Source organism: Entelurus aequoreus, linkage group LG06 (genome assembly GCF_033978785.1).
Source record: "Entelurus aequoreus isolate RoL-2023_Sb linkage group LG06, RoL_Eaeq_v1.1, whole genome shotgun sequence".
NCBI lineage: Eukaryota > Metazoa > Chordata > Actinopteri > Syngnathiformes > Syngnathidae > Entelurus > Entelurus aequoreus.
In genome coordinates, this window is record NC_084736.1 from 58,420,850 (window position 1) to 58,438,641 (window position 17,792).

A 17,792-nucleotide genomic window follows, 5' to 3' on the forward strand; every position below is an offset into this window, starting at 1 on the left:
TCTTTATAATGTCCTGCCCAGCTTCTCGGGCAAATCATATAGCAGATGTAGATGCCCATATCGGCTGTTCAGATTTACTTTACAAAAGAGAAGTGTAGGATACTTCTCTTGTTGCCCTACTTGTATTTTGACTTTATTAAATGTATTTATATTATCATTTGGTGCAGCCGGGCCGGAGCAGGAGGGGATAGAAAGAGAGAAAAAGGAAGACAGAGGGGGGAATTGTGGGGACAAGAGGGGGATTAGACAGAGAGACAACAACAACAACAACAACAACAACAACAGAGCAACATCAGCAAATACGACATGTACAAATATGATGGTAAAAGTAATAGCAAATAAGCAGTTAGCGAAAATTAAAAAAAAAAAAAAAATACAGAAATGACAATGAGCATTATTACACTAAAAATGGAGCAATATGAATACCAATAGAAATAGTGCTATTGATAATAAACAATACCAGTACTTTACCTTTATTATCAACAATACAATTGTTCAAATGCAACAATACATATACGTAATGATAACTTGAGATACGAAAGAATGCAGAAAAATGGAGGGGAAGAAAGAGAAGCAACCTTAACCTTGTAGATTGTTATAGTAACAATAGGTTAAGCTTTGTCAGTGTGCCATGTGTTATACCCAGTTTACCCTAGGGCAACAACGTTAATATATGTTTGATGAAACGTGATTATGTGCATGAGTGTATGTGTGCATATGTACTTGTATATGTACAGTATGTGTAGGTTACGATGATGCTTAAAAATGACTAAAATACCGTAAATATTACCTCCTATCTTAAATGTGCCTTTTACTACATTACATACATACTTACAGCATGTACCATATTTTTAGGAAAGTATAAGTCGCACAGGCCGAAAATGCATAATAAAGAAGTCGCACTGGAGTATAAGTCGCATTTTTGGGGGAAATGTATTTGATAAAACCCAACACCAAGAATAGACATTTGAAAGGGAATTTAAAATAAATAAAGAATAGTGAACAACAGGCTGAATAAGTGTACGTTATATGACATATAACATATATATATACCTCAATATAGATTTTAGGCCATATCGCCCATCCCTAGTTTACATGGTACAATCCTGAGAGATTTACTGTTGTCTACTCCTATGGCTTTTGTCTGTTGGCAAAATCCAAGGAAATGAAAGTGTTCAAAAGTGCTTCCTTATACATAAAATTTAAGCTGAGTGAATTATTGTCTAAAAAAGTTCACCTTCAATTTGGGAATACACCATCAAACACTTTGCACTACTACATCACATAATCACATTCTGTTCCCCCGGAGCCACTTGTGCAGTCCCCTGAAAGATTTCTGCGTTTGTCATAATAGGGGCAGCACGGTGGACCAGTGTTTAGCGTGTCAGCCTCGCAGTCAAAAGATTGAGGTTCCTAAAATCTACATTGGAAATTCTAAATCAGGGGTGCCCATTACGTCGATTGCGAGCTACCGGTCGATCGCGGGGGGGTGTGTCAGTCGATCGCCAGTCAGGCATTAAAAAAATTGTCCTAAAAATGAGCGATCATAAATCTTCACTATGACGTCACTTTTGTCGATTGACATTCACGGCACCCGAGGGTTTTGTGAGATGACACTGGCTGCTGCCAGCTCATTATTAAGAAAAAATTACCGACAGGAAGGAGAGAAACACTTTTTATTTCAACAGACTCTGGCGCCGTACCTGTCGTCAAAACTCCAAAGACCGACTGCACAGTTGCACAATAAAAGCTCTGCTCCATCCTGCCTGCGCTAACAAAATAAGAGTCTCAGAAAGATAGCGTGCACAAGCTAGCAAGCTACGGAGTTTGCCGCCAATGTATTTCTTGTAAAGTGTATACAAAGGAGTACGGAAGCTGGACAAATAAGATGCCAAAAACCAACCACTTTCATGTGGTATTGGACAGAAAGGAGGACTTTTTTTCTCCATTTGAAAATGCGGACGTTATCAGCACCACTGTCTGATTCCTATCAATGCAAGTCATCAGAATCAGGTAATACACCAACTTATATTCTTGTCTTCGTGAAAGAAAGGCATCTATATGTGTTAAACATGCCTGTATTATCATTAAACACCTTTAACTTATTAACAATATTAACTATATGTGTTAAACATGCTTGTATTATCTTTAAACATCTTTAACTTGTTAACAATTTTAACTATATGTGTTAAACATGCTTGTATTATCTTAAAACACCTTTAAGTTGTTAACAATATTAACTATATGTTAAACATGCTTGTATTATCATTAAACACTTTTAACTTAACAATATTAACTATATGTGTTAAACATGCTTGTATTATCATTAAACACCTTTAAGTTAACAATATTAACTATGTGTTAAACATGCTTGTATTCTCATTAAACACATTTAAGTTGTTAACAATATTAACTATATGTGTTAAACATGCTTGTATTATCTTTAAACACCTTTAACTTGTTAACAATATTAACTATATGTGTTAAACATGCTTGTATTATCTTTAAACACCTTTAACTTGTTAACAATATTAACTATATGTGTTAAACATGCTTGCATTATCTTGAAACACCTTTAACTTGTTAACAAAAACATTTATTTCATAAATAAGTAAATCTAAATTATATATATGAATGAGGTAGATCCCCACGACTTGATCAATTGAAAAGTAGCTCGCCTGCAGAAAAAGTGTGGGCACCCCTGCTCTGCTCTAAATAGTTCATAGGCATGAGTGTGATGGTTGTTTGTCTATGTGTGCCCTGCCTGATGTATGGTTGGCTTGGCCTAAAAAGACGCCTTTGATAGTGACATAAAATCGATAGATTCAAACAATATGTAGAACATGGTTTTTGTTATTGTTTTTCATGGGACTCGCTGCACTTTTTAATGTTGCAGAGTTTAAACCGGCAATCTGAAGTCAGATTGGATTTATGTCAAGGGAGTAGAAACATTTAATTTCTAAAGAAAAGGAAGCAGGTTCTTCAGTTACTGACAATCAGGATGTTGCACAGAAATGAATGCATGGATAGAAAAGAGGGTCAGCAGGGGAAAGATAAGGACAACTTTTTTCAAAGGGCATCAGATGGGAAAACCTACTGAGAGTCCATTAAATGATCCATCCAGTGAACGTTTTAATTAGAGGCGTCAAAAACAGTCTCAGTGGATGACTGTCATTAAGAAGGATAGTGTCTCTCTGGGCAAACTGAGTTAGACTTTCAAACTCACTATGTGTTCCTCAAACCAGTAACTGCATTCAATTTGGCAGTATTGCAAATGATTTGTCAATGTAGCCTCCGCTTTGAGCCATACATTTGCTGCCTGTTGTTTGCAACTGGAATTAATGAAAGTAGCTGCACTCAATAAATCATTTAAACACACTGGGCAGCGGTTTGTTGTCTCTGACAAGAATAGTTTAAAATATCAAGTAGAAATTGAATCATAAAACAGCTATAGCCGCAGGTCCAAGACTGTGTTTTATCTGTGGGTGGAAAAAGTGTGTGTGCTTCCTACAAACACACACTGCTAAGTGCATCTAATCACTGTGTGCTTTATATGTGGAGATGATCCTTTCAGCACCGACTATACCAAAATAGCATCTATGATTGCAGAATGCTGGTAAAAGAGCCATTAATTTCACTCAAGTATGGTATAGAAGAGCCATGAATAATTATTACATGTGAAATTTGTCCTCTATCCCTTCCACTCACTATTTGTTTTTTTAAGTCCAATTCCAAAAAGTTGTTATTAGATGTAAACAAAAAAAAAGTTCCTGTTTTTGCCCCCAGGACCTCCCCACCCTCCACAGGAGGTTCAGGTCCAGTGTGGTCAGACACCAGGGGTTCTGCAGGTCAGATGGAAACCCCCGCTTCTGACGTCTGCCGGAACCTCCAATGGTGCCAATGTAATAGGCTATGCTGTATGCACAAAGGGAAAAAAGGTACCATCCATTTTCTACCGCTTGTCAGATGTTTTTTTTCTTGCACGTCAAAGCTAAATTCTTCACAATTGTCAATATTCAGTCAAGATAATGGCTGTACTGTGTAGCATCTAAAGCATATTAAGTTTGAGCCTGATTCCTCTACATTGACAAAAGTTCATGAGTTAGTTATGGCCTAATAGACTATCGTCTGGTGGAAGTTGGATTTTTTCCCCCCTCACCAATCTGTCCGAAAGGACAGTCGCGAGTATTAATAATGCAAAGACAAGAATGTCAGCACTTCTGTGATTGCAAAATGGAAAGTAAAAATAACCACAAAGTGACTAAGTTCTTAACCTTGTTGGAGGTACCGAACCCCACCGGTTTCATATGCGCATTCACCGAACCCTTCTTTAGTTAAAAATAAAATGTTTTGTTTTTTTCAAATTCAAGACAAAGTTATGTTTTTTTTACTGGTGCTCAAAATGAACCGTGCATGAATATCACCTTGTTCAAAGAACAAAACCAACACAGTGCATGAACTCACAACAAATTACACACCTGAAAACCAGTGTGACTTCTGCTGTTGCCGTATCCGTAATACGATGATAGGGAGAAGTTTTTATTTACACGATAAGTCGGGTGTGTCTTGACCTCCATGGCGGAGGCTCCACCGAACCCCTGAGGCCGACTCACTGAACCCTTAGGGTTCGATCGAACCCAGGTTAAGAACCACTGGACTAAGTTGTAACTTCAGCAATGAAGGACCAACTTGTTGAGTTATGGTGAACAGTTTATATAATGTGTCCTCCAAGTCTTACAGACAAGACAAGGAGAAGAGTTAGTTTGAAATTGGAGTGCCAGATAACGTTAGAGCTGCACATGTAAGACCAATGTCCAACATAAAATAAAAACAATATTTTGCTGTATATCATCAAAGTATATTATATGGTATATAGACTCCAGTAGAACCGTGATTTATGAACTTAATTTGTTCTTGAACAAGGTTCGTAAACAGACAAGTTCATATATTGAAACTAGGGCTGCAACAACTAATCGATTAAATAAATTAAAATCGATTATAAAAATAGTTGGCAATTAATTTAGTCATCGATTCGTTGGATCTATGCTATGCGCATGCACTGAGGCTACGTTATTTTTTTTTTAACCTTTATTTATAAACTGCAACATTTACAAACAGCTGAGAAACAATAATCAAAATAATAGGGGTGTAACGGTACGTGTATTTGTATCGAACCGTTTCGGTACGGGGGTTTCGGTTCGGTGCGGAGGTGTACCGAACGAGTTTCCACACGGACGTATTAAGTAGCGTACTGCACGTTGTGTAAACAATACTCAAAATGCTGGACATTTGAGGCATTTAAGAAACTCCGCCCTGACAGCTCCGCAAAAGAGGACATGTCCGGTGAAAAGAGTACGTACGGTCAGTCTATCCTAGCCCGTTAGCTGCTAGCATGCTAGCAAAAGAGGACATTTCCGGTGCTAGCAGCGACCGGGCTAGGATAGACTGACCATACGGCCTCTTTTCACCGGACATGTCCTCTTTTGCGGGGCTGTCAGGGCGGAGTTTCTTAAATGCCTCAAATGTCCGGCATTTTGAGTTATGGTTGCGTGTATTTTCAATGTACGTTCAGGGTTAAGAAGGGGTTAAAAACTAAACAAATTGTGCGCCCAGCAGCATTCGTGAGGGAGGGGCAGAGACAGAGAGAGCGAGAGAGTTATGATAAACGCGCATGCGTCGCCAGGGTCTGCTTTTTATCGATAGATTTATCAGATTAAATTTTTTATTATCTATAGCAGGGGTGTCAAAAGTGTGCATTTTTGTAACATTTTCCTTGTTTTATTTGGCAAGTTGAAAGAACATTGCGCCAGTATGCTGTTTTTTTTTCAATAAAATATTGGAAAGGATAGAAATGTAGTTTGTATCTTTTATCCGATTATTAATCGATTAATCCCAGTAATAATCGACAGATTAATCGATTATCAAATTACTCGTTAGTTGCAGCCCTTATTGAAACAATGTAAATATGAATGGGCTCCAGCCTTGACAGAAGTCCGTAAATGTTTGTACACTTTCAACACAATACAAAGCGCTATGCAGTATTTTATATTAAACAAAATAACAAGTGGGTGATATATCAACTTCATATTTAATAACAAAGTCCAAACAGCAACTAGTTGAACTGTCCTCATTTACAGGCGCCCTGCCAACATGCGCACACACTGTCACTAGCCCCGTGGTGCGCTCACAATTTCGAAAAAACTCCTCAACTTTAACAGCCAGTTTGCTACAATGATTAGCAAAAAAACTAAATAAAATGTAGTTTACCTTGTTGGTTAATCTTCTTGGCGTACAGCGGAAGGGAAAAGGACCGGGGGGAGGCAGTGTCGACAACACCCAAAGTAGCACTGAGCACAGTAGCTAATTAAAGCACCGCTGTGCTGACTGAATGAGCACAAAAGAGGGATCCACGGGGAAAATGATGAAACATTCGTACACTGAGGCAAGGTCTGTACTATTCACATCACAGACTATTGCTATTCTAACTGTGATTCATAAATCTAAAAGTTTATACAAAGAGGGGTTCGTAAATTAAGCTGTGAACTGTGTGCAATTCACTCTTTTCCCTCAGGTGTTATCTGAGTTTTATGGTACAAAACAATATGATTTATGTACTAATATAAAATATATGCACTCTGAGAAGTTGACTGTGGTTGTTTTTGTGCAGATAGCAGAGGTCTTGTACCCCACAGCGGACTATGTGACGGTGGAGTTAAACAGGATTGAAGGTCTGGATGCCAGGGAGATCATTGTAAGAACGTTATCAACACAAGGAGAGTCCCAAGACTCACCTGTGGCCGTCATCCCTCATAATCTATTGGGCTCGCCTCACCTCACTCACCGAACCACGGGGCCTCCCCACACTTTGCCTCACACCCCGACGCATCCAGTTCACTCCCAAACTCATCCTCCTTATCCATCCACGTATCCCCCGAATCACCCCCAGCCGCAGGTGCAGCCCGTCCCCATGGCCCAGCCCCACACACTGCCCCACGCACAGCCCGTCTGCCACCAACCTCCTCACCCCCAGCCTCAGTTCCAGCGCCAGCCCGCCCCCAAGTCCAAACCGTTCTTAAGTGCCAGAGAGACAGATACCAAAGAGCACGAGGCGAGCATGCGGCCAGGTGCGCCCTGGGAACGCTCTCCCTCCCCGCTGCCTCCAATGCGCGGCCCCAATCTGGAGCCACCGCCCTTCCAACAACGGCGTTCGCCCTCTCCTCAGAGAATCCTGCCGCAGCCTCAGGGAGTCCCCATCCCCAATACCATCGCAAAGGCCATGGCCAGGGAAGCTGCACAGAGGGTGTTTGCTGAAAGCAACAGGGTATGAGAAGAAAGTATCAACTGCACAGCAATTATCCCTTGAATGCCTAAACCACTGGCGAGAAGAGTAAACACATTTCAGGACAATCTAATCCAATCTAAAATAAAACTTCTCTCTCAGGTGGAGAAAAGGAACATCTTCAGCGAGCGGGGAAACGCACTCCATCCACTTAACTCTGACGAGGAGGAGGATGGTTATGATTCTCCTCATAGAAGAAGAGGAGCCTCTGTGGATGAGTTCCTCAGAGGCTCTGAACTGGGAAGACAGGTATCCCTTAGGGTGCACTCACACAAGGCTGTGTTTGACACCTGAAGTGTAGATCGCTTGATGAGTGTAAACACTTTGGTGAGCTCCAGCAATCGTACACTAGGGGCCTGATCTACCAAGATCCAGCGTGTGTAAACTTTAAAACTGTCTGCACTATTAGCGGACGTGTTGCGTGTGAGGATTCGCCTTCTTTCTCAAAGCCATTTGTGTGTAACTCTGCCAGTTCGTACGGACATTTCAAAACATGATACATATAGACGTCTGCAGAACAGTTTCAATCTTACTAAATCACATTCTAAAGATAGGGCTGTGAATCTTTGGGTGTCCCACGATTTGATTCAATATTGATTCTTGGGGTCACGATTCCATTCAAAATCGATTTTTTTCGATTCAACGCGATTCTCGATTCAAAAACGATATTTTCCCGATTCAAAACGATTCTCTATTCATTCAATAAATAGGATTTCAGCAGGATCTACCCCAGTCTGCTGACATGCAAGCAGAGTAGTAGATTTTTGTAAAAAGCTTTTATAATTGTAAAGGACAATGTTTTATCCACTCATTGCAATAATGTAAATTTGTTTTAACTATTAAATGAACCAAAAATATGATTTGTTTTATCTTTGTGAAAATATTGGACACAAGCTTATGAGATGCGATGCAAGTGTAAGCCACTGTGACACTATTGTTCATTTTTTAAAATTTTTATAAATGTCTAATGAAAATGTCAACGAGGGATTTTTAATCACTGCTACGTTGAAATTCTAACTAACATTGATACTGTTGTTGATAATATTCATTTTTGTTTCACTACTTTTGGTTTTTTCTGTGTCGTGTTTGTGTCTCCTCTCAATTGCTCTGAGTGTTGCTGGGTCGGGTTTGGTTTTGGAATTGGATTGCATTGTTATGGTATTGCTGTGTATTGTTTTGTTGGATTGATTAATTTAAAAAAAAAAGAAAGAAAAAAAAAGAAATAAATAAATCGATTTTTAAAAAATGAAAATCGATTCTTAATCGCACAACATGAGAATCACGATTCGAAATCGAATACATTTTTTCCCACACCCCTACTAAATGATTATATTAGCATCCCCTGCTCCCAGTATTGTGGGCGTTCTAATAATCCGCATATACTGAAGACAGTCTAAATGGATTACACTCTCGATTTTGCTCATTTAGGAGATGCAATCCTCTGTGCACGATCTTAGTACATCGGCTTTGCAAGTTTGCACGCGTTTTATCTAATACACGCAAACCTTTAGTAAATCAGGCCCTTGGTTTGTTCATGTGGAAGCACATGCATGGATCCCTTGCCATGTATTAAAGCACGGTCTGATATAAGTTGTGTAAGTGTGCTCTCAAGGTTGCAGCAGACCAGCTGAAGTGTGTATTCCTGGAACAAGTATATTTATGCCACTATAAAGTTAACATCATTGTAGTGCACAAAGCTACATGGGAGTTTTGACTTGATAGACTTGACAGATTGGAGGGATTTGAAAAGGCCTATGTGCTCAAATACAAGTGCCAGTTTCTTTTGGCAACAGCAACCTGAGCCAACTAGACTCTCGAATGTGGCCAAGAGAGAAAGAATGGATTGGAAAAAAGAATAAAAACATAAAATGATGCTGCTGTGCCTCGTTTGTTTCCGCTTAGCACCACCATCCCCACCACTACAGTCACAGTGAGGAGTACTACACAGAGAGCAGCCGGGGGTCAGACTTGTCGGACATCATGGAGGAGGACGAGGAAGATCTTTACTCCGAGATGCAGTTGGAAGAGGGCCGCCGGCGGAGCATCAACTCTCACAACTCCCTAAAGGTACTTAGCGCACACCTTCCCTCTGTATAGTGATGGAGGAATTGAGGACAGGGGAGTGGTGATGAAGGGAGATGATCACCTTTTCAGTTTTTGCTGGGGCTGGAGCTTGGCTAAATGCTACTGCTTTTTCTTCTTCAATACATTTACTAAGCCCCCTACTGCTACCACTCCCTAATGCACTCACGCCATGGCTGTGTATACTATAACAAACTGTACAGCATGCCAGACTGTAAATGGAAACACGGTGGTTTGCATTGCATTTTTTAGAGGGCACTTAAGCAAGATGATAAGAAAATATACCGTTTCACTGGTTCATGGCATATCAAGTGCACTTGGGAATCTCATTTAAGTGAGCACTTAAATGGTAATACCGTATTTTTCGGAGTATAAGTCGCACTGGAGTATAAGTGGCACCGGCCGAAAATGTATAATAAAGAAGGAAAAAAACATATAAGTCACAGTGGAGTATAAGTCACATTTTTTGGGGAAATTTATTTGATAAAACCCAACACCAAGAATAGACATTTGAAAGGCAATTTAAATAAATAATATAAATAAATAATTTAATTTAAATAATTTAAAATAAATAAAGAATAGTGAACAACAGGCTGAATAAGTGTACATTATATGACGCATAAATAACCAACTGAGAACGTGCCTGGCATGTTAACGTAACATATTATGGTAAGAGTCATTCAAATAACTATAACATATAGAACATGCTATATGTTTACCAAACAATCTGTCACTCCTAATCGCTAAATCCCATGAAATCTTATACGTCTAGTCTCTTACGTGAATGAGCTAAATAATATTATTTGATATTTTACGGTAATGTGTTAATAATTTCACACATAAGTCGCTCCTGAGTATAAGTCGCACCCCAGGCCAAACTATGAAAAAAAACTGCAACTTATAGTCCGAAAAATACGGTAATCACTTTTGTTTGTGTCTGTCATGTTCAAATGTTTAATTGTGACTACTGACAGTGTAAATGTTATTAATACAGTCCTGTCTTCATTTGTTCTGTGTGGCTGTAACGCCATTGTGGTGAAAAATGTTAGAAGCTGCTGGGCTTTGTTGTCTGGAACCACAAACTGTTACATTTTCACACTAAAGAATGTATTTACGTTCATCACTGTTTTGTCGTTGCCTTCCACAGTGTTACCTCAACTTAAGAGTGCCCCTACCTATAGAGTGTTGTGAGAGCTGTCTCTCGGCGAATTGTTATGCTTCAAGTGACAAGCGGAGATTTTAGTAACAAGCATCCCCAACTTTAGTTGGTGTAGCAAATGCCACAGTGAACCCCGTAAGATCCAACCAAAACATCTGGTCTTAATCTCTAGCATTAGCTTGAAGCTAGAAATGGACTTAAATGTGTTATACCATCAATTGGAAGGAAGGAAGTGAGTGTGAAGGACAGTGATGAGAAGAAGTGAATGATGACTTGTCGAAGCAATTCGAGCTTATTACTGCTAGTCAGCATCAAACTAAGGCAGACTGAGTCTAACGCTACTATCCATAAAAATATGGAAAAGCTGCTGATGGCAGGTTTGACGGAGAATCAGCTGGATAGAGATACCATAGTAGTCCACTTTTGAAGGTAAATGCTGTAAATTAGTATTACTTCATAAAACTACTGTAGTTGTTTGCAATATATTCTATAGTATTGTTTTCATACAATACATTGTATCTAAAAGTATTTTTTTTCTTTATTGAAGGTGTGTTACGTAATATTGTGCTGTTTCCCAATTAAATGGATTTAAATTAATTTTAGTGGGGGATGATTTCAGATGCAGGTGTTTTATTTATGGAGCTCTGTCATAAAACCAATTAAGCTTGTTTGTTGAGGTACTACTGTACTTTTATCAAAATGTTGCGGATGACCTACCCCCTTCTTGTACAAACCCCGTTTCCATATGTGTTGGGAAATTGTGTTAGATGTAAATATAAACGGAATACAATGATTTGCAAATCATTTTCAACCCATATTCAGTTGAATATGCTACAAAGACAACATATTTGATGTTCAAACTGATAAACTTTTTTTTTTGTTGCAAATAATCATTAACTTTAGAATTTGATGCCAGCAACACGTGACAAAGAAGTTGGGAAAGGTGGCAATAAATACTGATAAAGTTGAGGAATGCTCATCAAACACTTATTTGGAACATCCCACAGGTGAACAGGCAAATTGGGAACAGGTGGGTGCCATGATTGGGTATAAAAGTAGATTCCATGAAATGCTCAGTCATTCACAAACAAGGATGGGGCGAGGGTCACCACTTTGTCAACAAATGCGTGAGCAAATTGTTGAACAGTTTAAGAAAAACCTTTCTCAACCAGCTATTGCAAGGAATTTAGGGATTTCACCATCTACGGTCCGTAATATCATCAAAGGGTTCAGAGAATCTGGAGAAATCACTGCACTTAAGCAGCTAAGCCCGTGACCTTCGATCCCTCAGGCTGTACTACATCAACAAGCGACATCAGTGTGTAAAGGATATCACCACATGGGCTCAGGAACACTTCAGAAACCCACTGTCAGTAACTACAGTTGGTCGCTACATCTGTAAGTGCAAATTAATTAAAACTCTCCTATGCAAGGCGAAAACCGTTTATCAACAACACCCAGAAACGCCGTCGGCTTCGCTGGGCCTGAGCTCATCTAAGACGGACTGATACAAAGTGGAAAAGTGTTCTGTGGTCTGACGAGTTCACATTTCAAATTGTTTTTGGAAACTGTGGACGTCGTGTCCTCCGGACCAAAGAGGAAAAGAACCATCCGGATTGTTATAGGCGCAAAGTTGAAAAGCCAGCATCTGTGATGGTATGGGGGTGTATTAGTGCCCAAGACATGGGTAACTTACACATCTGTGAAGGCGCCATTAATGCTGAAAGGTACATACAGGTTTTGGAGCAACATATGTTACCATCCAAGCAACGTTACCATGGACGCCCCTGCTTATTTCAGCAAGACAATGCCAAGCCACGTGTTACATCAACGGGGCTTCATAGTAAAAGAGTGCGGGTACTAGACTGGCCTGCCTGTAGTCCAGACCTGTCTCCCATTGAAAATGTGTGGCGCATTATGCAGCCTAAAATACCACAAGGGAGACCCCCGGACTGTTGAACAACTTAAGCTGTACATCAAGCAAGAATGGGAAAGAATTCCACCTGAGAAGCTTAAAAAATGTGTCTCCTCAGTTCCCAAATGTTTACTGAGTGTTGTTAAAAGGAAAGGCCATGTAACACAGTGGTGAACATGCCCTTTCCCCAACTACTTTGGCACGTGTTGCAGCCATGAAATCCTAAGTTCATTATTATTTGCAAAAAAAAAAAAAAAAGTTTATGAGTTTGAACATCAAATATGTTGTCTTTGTAGTGCATTCAATTGAATATGGGTTGAAAAGGATTTGCAAATCATTGTATTCCGTTTATATTTACATCTAACACAATTTCCCAACTCATATGGAAACGGGTTTTGTATGTACACGACAATACCAATTACAATTTCACAAGGGTGAGGTAGTGTACTGTTGCCTGTTTCAGCGTAATGTTTGTAACGTTGCAAATGTACCATCAGTGTGTCTAATGTGTAGGTCCCATCTTTTAAAGATGTATTGATTTCTTTTTTGTTGTTTCACCAATTTATTAATTTTCCTTTTCCCTGAGCAAAATTCCCTTTGTCCTTAATTAACCTTTGTGTCCACGCCAGTTGGTCCGCTTGTAATCCATTCATCCACAGATTCCTGTCTGAGAGCATGCCATTTCCTCTTCATGGAATGAGACTGCATGTTTTGCTACATTGCCACAAATAACTAATTATGTCTTTATTTTGTCTTTCCCCCCCATTTATTCTATTCACACAATGTGTTGTTTCCCGCCTGTGTTAAAACCTTCCAAAACGCGTCAACTCCCCTTCCAAAACACTAAACCATGTCCGCTGAACTGTGAAATCATGTGGATCCTTGCCTCATGAAGGCCTACTACAAGCGGCAGGACCTAGCTGAAGAAAGGGACTGCTGGGACCTCCAGAGGGAGGTAGTGAAGCACAAGTCGCTGCGGAGCAAGCGGCTCCACAGCATCCCCGAGGTGGAGGAGGAGTCAGACGGTGTGGACAACATGGGCCAGCCTCTGCGCTTCGAGGACGGAGGTCGGCCGGGAATCCCGCGCGCACAGCGGAGGCCGTACCCCCATGACGGTCACAAGCACAATCACATAACCGCCAGCAAAAACCTTCGCCACTTGCAACGCCAGCGCTCTTCGCCTCGCTTCGCAGACCTCCGCTACTGCTACACCGCGGAGGATCGTGTCCTGGGACGACCCAACCGCCAGAACACCAAGAGTCCTGACAGTGGTTTGGACTGTGGCAGTGAGGAAGAAAGCTCTCTGGGCAGGGGGCATCGAGGGTACTACACCTATGGAGCGCCCACGCGGGGCCCTGTGCGAGTCATCCACTGTGAAGGCCCCGTGGAAAGGCGAGCTCTGGCCATGGGCCGTAAGAGAACTCTGACACGCCAATGCAGCGTGGAGGAGGAGTTTGCTGACATTCCAATGACCTCGATTAAGTCAGTCCACACAGGTGACTTTAGAAACCGAGAACACTTTGGGCCACGGAACTACTCCCGAGAGGGGGTCCTGAGTGAGAGCAGGCTGAACGATCTGGAAAGGGGCTATTACGGTCCTCACAGGGAGGCTAGAACCCACTCTTTGTCCAGGCTCCACTGGGACCAGTCGCTGGTGTGTGACCCTGTACTTTACAATCAGCAAGCTGCAGCTATTTTTGTTTTCTCAATGCCATTGTTTTTTCGTCATATTTATCCCCTCCTTTTCAGTTTGTTTGCTTTTTGTGATCACGTTTCATGGTCGGTCTAATTTGATGTCTTTTTTGTAAGTTACTTTGCTTGTTCTGTGACTGACAGGATGTTTCTTTTTTGTACAGCCAAACTTTAATTTACCTAAAGGCCATTTTAAAAGGTTCTGACTTGTCATGTCTTTAGGGAGACTTGTCCTATTTTAAGAACGCCACTAGCAAGGCTTGTGTTTTTTTTAAATCTAGCACTTTCACCTGCTGGCTGCACAAGTCTTATTTTATGACTTGTCAAAGGATTTTCTCATTCATGCAGGTCATTTTATTCTCAGGGCATTCTATCGAACACAACTGGACTTTTCACTTTGTCTTAGAAGACGTTACGTTACATCTCTCATCTGAGCAGCCTTCGTCAGTCTAAATAAAAACTAGCCCTACGACTAGATTAAGTCAAGTCCTAAGATAAAACCAGACCTAGGACTTGGTAAGCACTAGTCTTAGGACAAAATAGTCTTAGGACTAGTCCTGGCCAATCTAAGTCTTTGAGAAAAACTAGTACTGACCAATCCACGACTAGTTCAGATCAAGTCCTAGTACAAAACTAGTCCTAGGAATTAGTCAAACTTGTACTACGATAAAACTAGTCCTATGACTTGGTCAGATCTAGCCCTAGGACAACATGTCTTTGAACTAGTTATAGCCCATCTAAGACTGAGCAAAACTAGTACTGACCAATCCAAAACTAGTTCAGATCAAGTCCTAGTACAAAACTAGTCTTAGGAATTAGTCAAACTTGTACTATGATAAAACTAGTCCTATGACTTGGTCAGATCTAGCCCTAGGACAACATTTGTCTTTGAACTAGTTATAGCCCATCTAAGACTGAGCAAAACTAGTACTGACCAATGCAAAACTAGTTCAGATCAAGTCCTAGTACAAAACTAGTCCTAGGAATTAGTCAAACTTGTACTACGATAAAACTAGTCCTATGACTTGGTCAGATCTAGCCCTAGGACAACATGTCTTTGAACTAGTTATAGCCCATCTAAGACTGAGCAAAACTAGTACTGACCAATCCAAAACTAGTTCAGATCAAGTCCTAGTACAAAACTAGTCCTAGGAATTAGTCAAACTTGTACTATGATAAAACTAGTCCTATGACTTGGTCAGATCTAGCCCTAGGACAACATTTGTCTTTGAACTAGTTATAGCCCATCTAAGACTGAGCAAAACTAGTACTGACCAATCCAAAACTAGTTCAGATCAAGTCCTAGTACAAAACTAGTCCTAGGAATTAGTCAAACTTGTACTATGATAAAACTAGTCCTATGACTTGGTCAGATTTAGCCCTAGGACAACATTTGTCTTTGAACTAGTTATAGCCCATCTAAGACTGAGCAAAACTAGTACTGACCAATCCAAAACTAGTTCAGATCAAGTCCTAGTACAAAACTAGTCCTAGGAATTAGTCAAACTTGTACTACGATAAAACTAGTCCTTTGACTTGGTCAGATCTAGCCCTAGGACAACATTTATCTTTGAACTAGTTATAGCCAACCTAAGACTGTGAGCAAAACTTGTACTGACCAATCCAAGACTAGTTCAGATCAAGTCCTAGTACAAAACTAGTCCTAGGAATTAGTCAAACTTCTACTACGATAAAACTAGTCCTATGACTTGGTCAGATCTAGTCCTAGGACAACATTTGTCTTTGAACTAGTTATAGCCAAGACTAGATCAAGTCCTAGTACAAAACTAGTCCTAGGAATTAGTCAAACTTGTACTACGATAAAACTAGTCCTATGACTTGGTCAGTTCCCAGTCCCAGGACTATATCGGAACACCATCCATTCTAGAACTAGGACCAAGGTCTTAGATTGGATTAGGATAAAACTAGTCCTAGGACTTGTTCAGACATTTTCCACAGATAAAACTACTCTTTGGACTGGATCTGAATATAAGCATGAACTGATGAAGCCTGCTGGAATGAAAGGTCTTTTAAGGCAAACTGAACAGTTGAGTTGCAATGGATAAAATGCACAGAGTATTCCATGACATGTTATGGTTGCACCAGCGCCATGTGCTCAGAGCATCACATGCCTCATATTACTCTGCATGCATAATTCCTTCCCCTCCTGCAGTTACTAATTAAATCCCTCCATATTAACACCTCACACACAAATATAATTGTGTCATGTAATGATAGCGGTTGCAGTGATCCGCCAGCTGAACTACAACTTCAGTCAGTTTCTGCAACATCTTTTTTTTTTTTACTGATATATCATCTTCTATTTTGTGTCTTCTCATGGAGCTGACATGCGCAGAACAAAGCAAACCAAACAAATGGTCTTTAGCTGAACATGCGGCTCTACTAACCCCAATCCATGGTGCTGTGTTGGGGATTGATTTGATTAGTTTCGTTATTGCTTTGTTTTTATCATTTAGCCTTTCTAAGGACAAATGTAAACAAACATTTGCTCTTATGGCTTTTCAGTTGTTTTGACAGAATTGGGGGGGTATTATTTTTTTGTTTTGAATTCTTACATTTTTTATAACTTTATTTTTTTTTTTTAACAGTTTGTCTTTTCTTACTCTAAAGATCCTTGGAAACTCGCCATCACATGGAAACGCTGACCATCTGGACCACTCGGGGCGGAGGTCGGTTCACATAGGCACACCCCCTCAGCGACGGCCCATCCCATCCATTGGTTAGTGAGGTCGCCACATGAGGAGACGTCTCACCTACGCCTAGAGGGCTACTGATGTCTGTTGCGATCAATACCATGTGTCTCCCTGCCCCATGTGAGCCGAGCTGTACATCGCTTCCATAGCGCTTGACCCACCTCCTAACCTCTTTATGTTGGGTGTCTGCACACCTTGTAAATGTCTATCGTCACGAATCGGACCTACCAATGATTCATGTGCGGTTTTTCAGGAAAGTTACACCCCCTAAGCCTGCATTTACAGTCGGTCAACCTGTTTACACATCCTACTAGTGTAAGCATTGTTTTACATAACTCAAGAAGAGTGAGTCCTGTTACCAACTTCATCATCCTACTGTCCCAGCATGATTGAGTGGTGATTGAAGGAGCCGTGTGTGTGTGTTTGTGAGCGTATGGGGAATCTCTGACCATAACGTTGTGATTGGTGTCTTCTGTAGAGATCACCATGGACAGTAACAGTGAGGGGAGTGAGGGGAACCTCTCCCCCGTCAAGGCGGATGTTTACTATGGCAGTGTAGCTCGGCGAAGGATATGGCCGTCTATGTCCTCAGAGGATCAATATGGTATGTGGTGCAGCTTTTCTCCAAGATGACCAGTTCAACTTGACATGCCAGAAAAAAAGGCCCACAGTGCTATCATGACCGTCTGTGTTCTCTGCCGGACAGTTAGCTGATTGATCAATCTAACTTAGCCCAATTCATTGAACCAGATAGGGAACGATAAGATTGACCCACTTCACTTTTCCCATTGCTGGAGTATGAAGACCCTTACCTGTATTTACTCCTGAAACCCCTAAAAACTCCCCCTGTTCACCCTTCACTATTTCCAATACCATGTAAAGCCAGTTCAG

The 17,792-nt window shown here is 40.6% G+C and overlaps 1 protein-coding gene across 13 annotated transcripts in view; it reads left to right on the forward strand.

Moving 5' to 3' along the window:
- The window catches only part of rimbp2b (RIMS binding protein 2b), a 160,536-nt gene that overhangs the window by 116,496 nt on the left and 26,248 nt on the right, over positions 1-17,792 (forward strand). For 9 of the 13 annotated variants that reach the window (XR_009826569.1, XM_062051086.1, XM_062051079.1 and 6 more), the window contains 7 exons: positions 3,787-3,938; positions 6,668-7,321; positions 7,442-7,588; positions 9,242-9,406; positions 13,391-14,149; positions 16,819-16,927; positions 17,380-17,505. Coding sequence is in view for 12 of the 13 variants with exons in the window: in XM_062051086.1 (XP_061907070.1) it covers positions 3,787-3,938; positions 6,668-7,321; positions 7,442-7,588; positions 9,242-9,406; positions 13,391-14,149; positions 16,819-16,927; positions 17,380-17,505 (2,112 nt within the window). In the remaining variant the exon portion in view is untranslated. The remainder of the gene's footprint in view (positions 1-3,786; positions 3,939-6,667; positions 7,322-7,441; positions 7,589-9,241; positions 9,407-13,390; positions 14,150-16,818; positions 16,928-17,379; positions 17,506-17,792) is intronic. The other 4 variants (XM_062051076.1, XM_062051084.1, XM_062051081.1 and 1 more) reach the window with 3 other exon arrangements.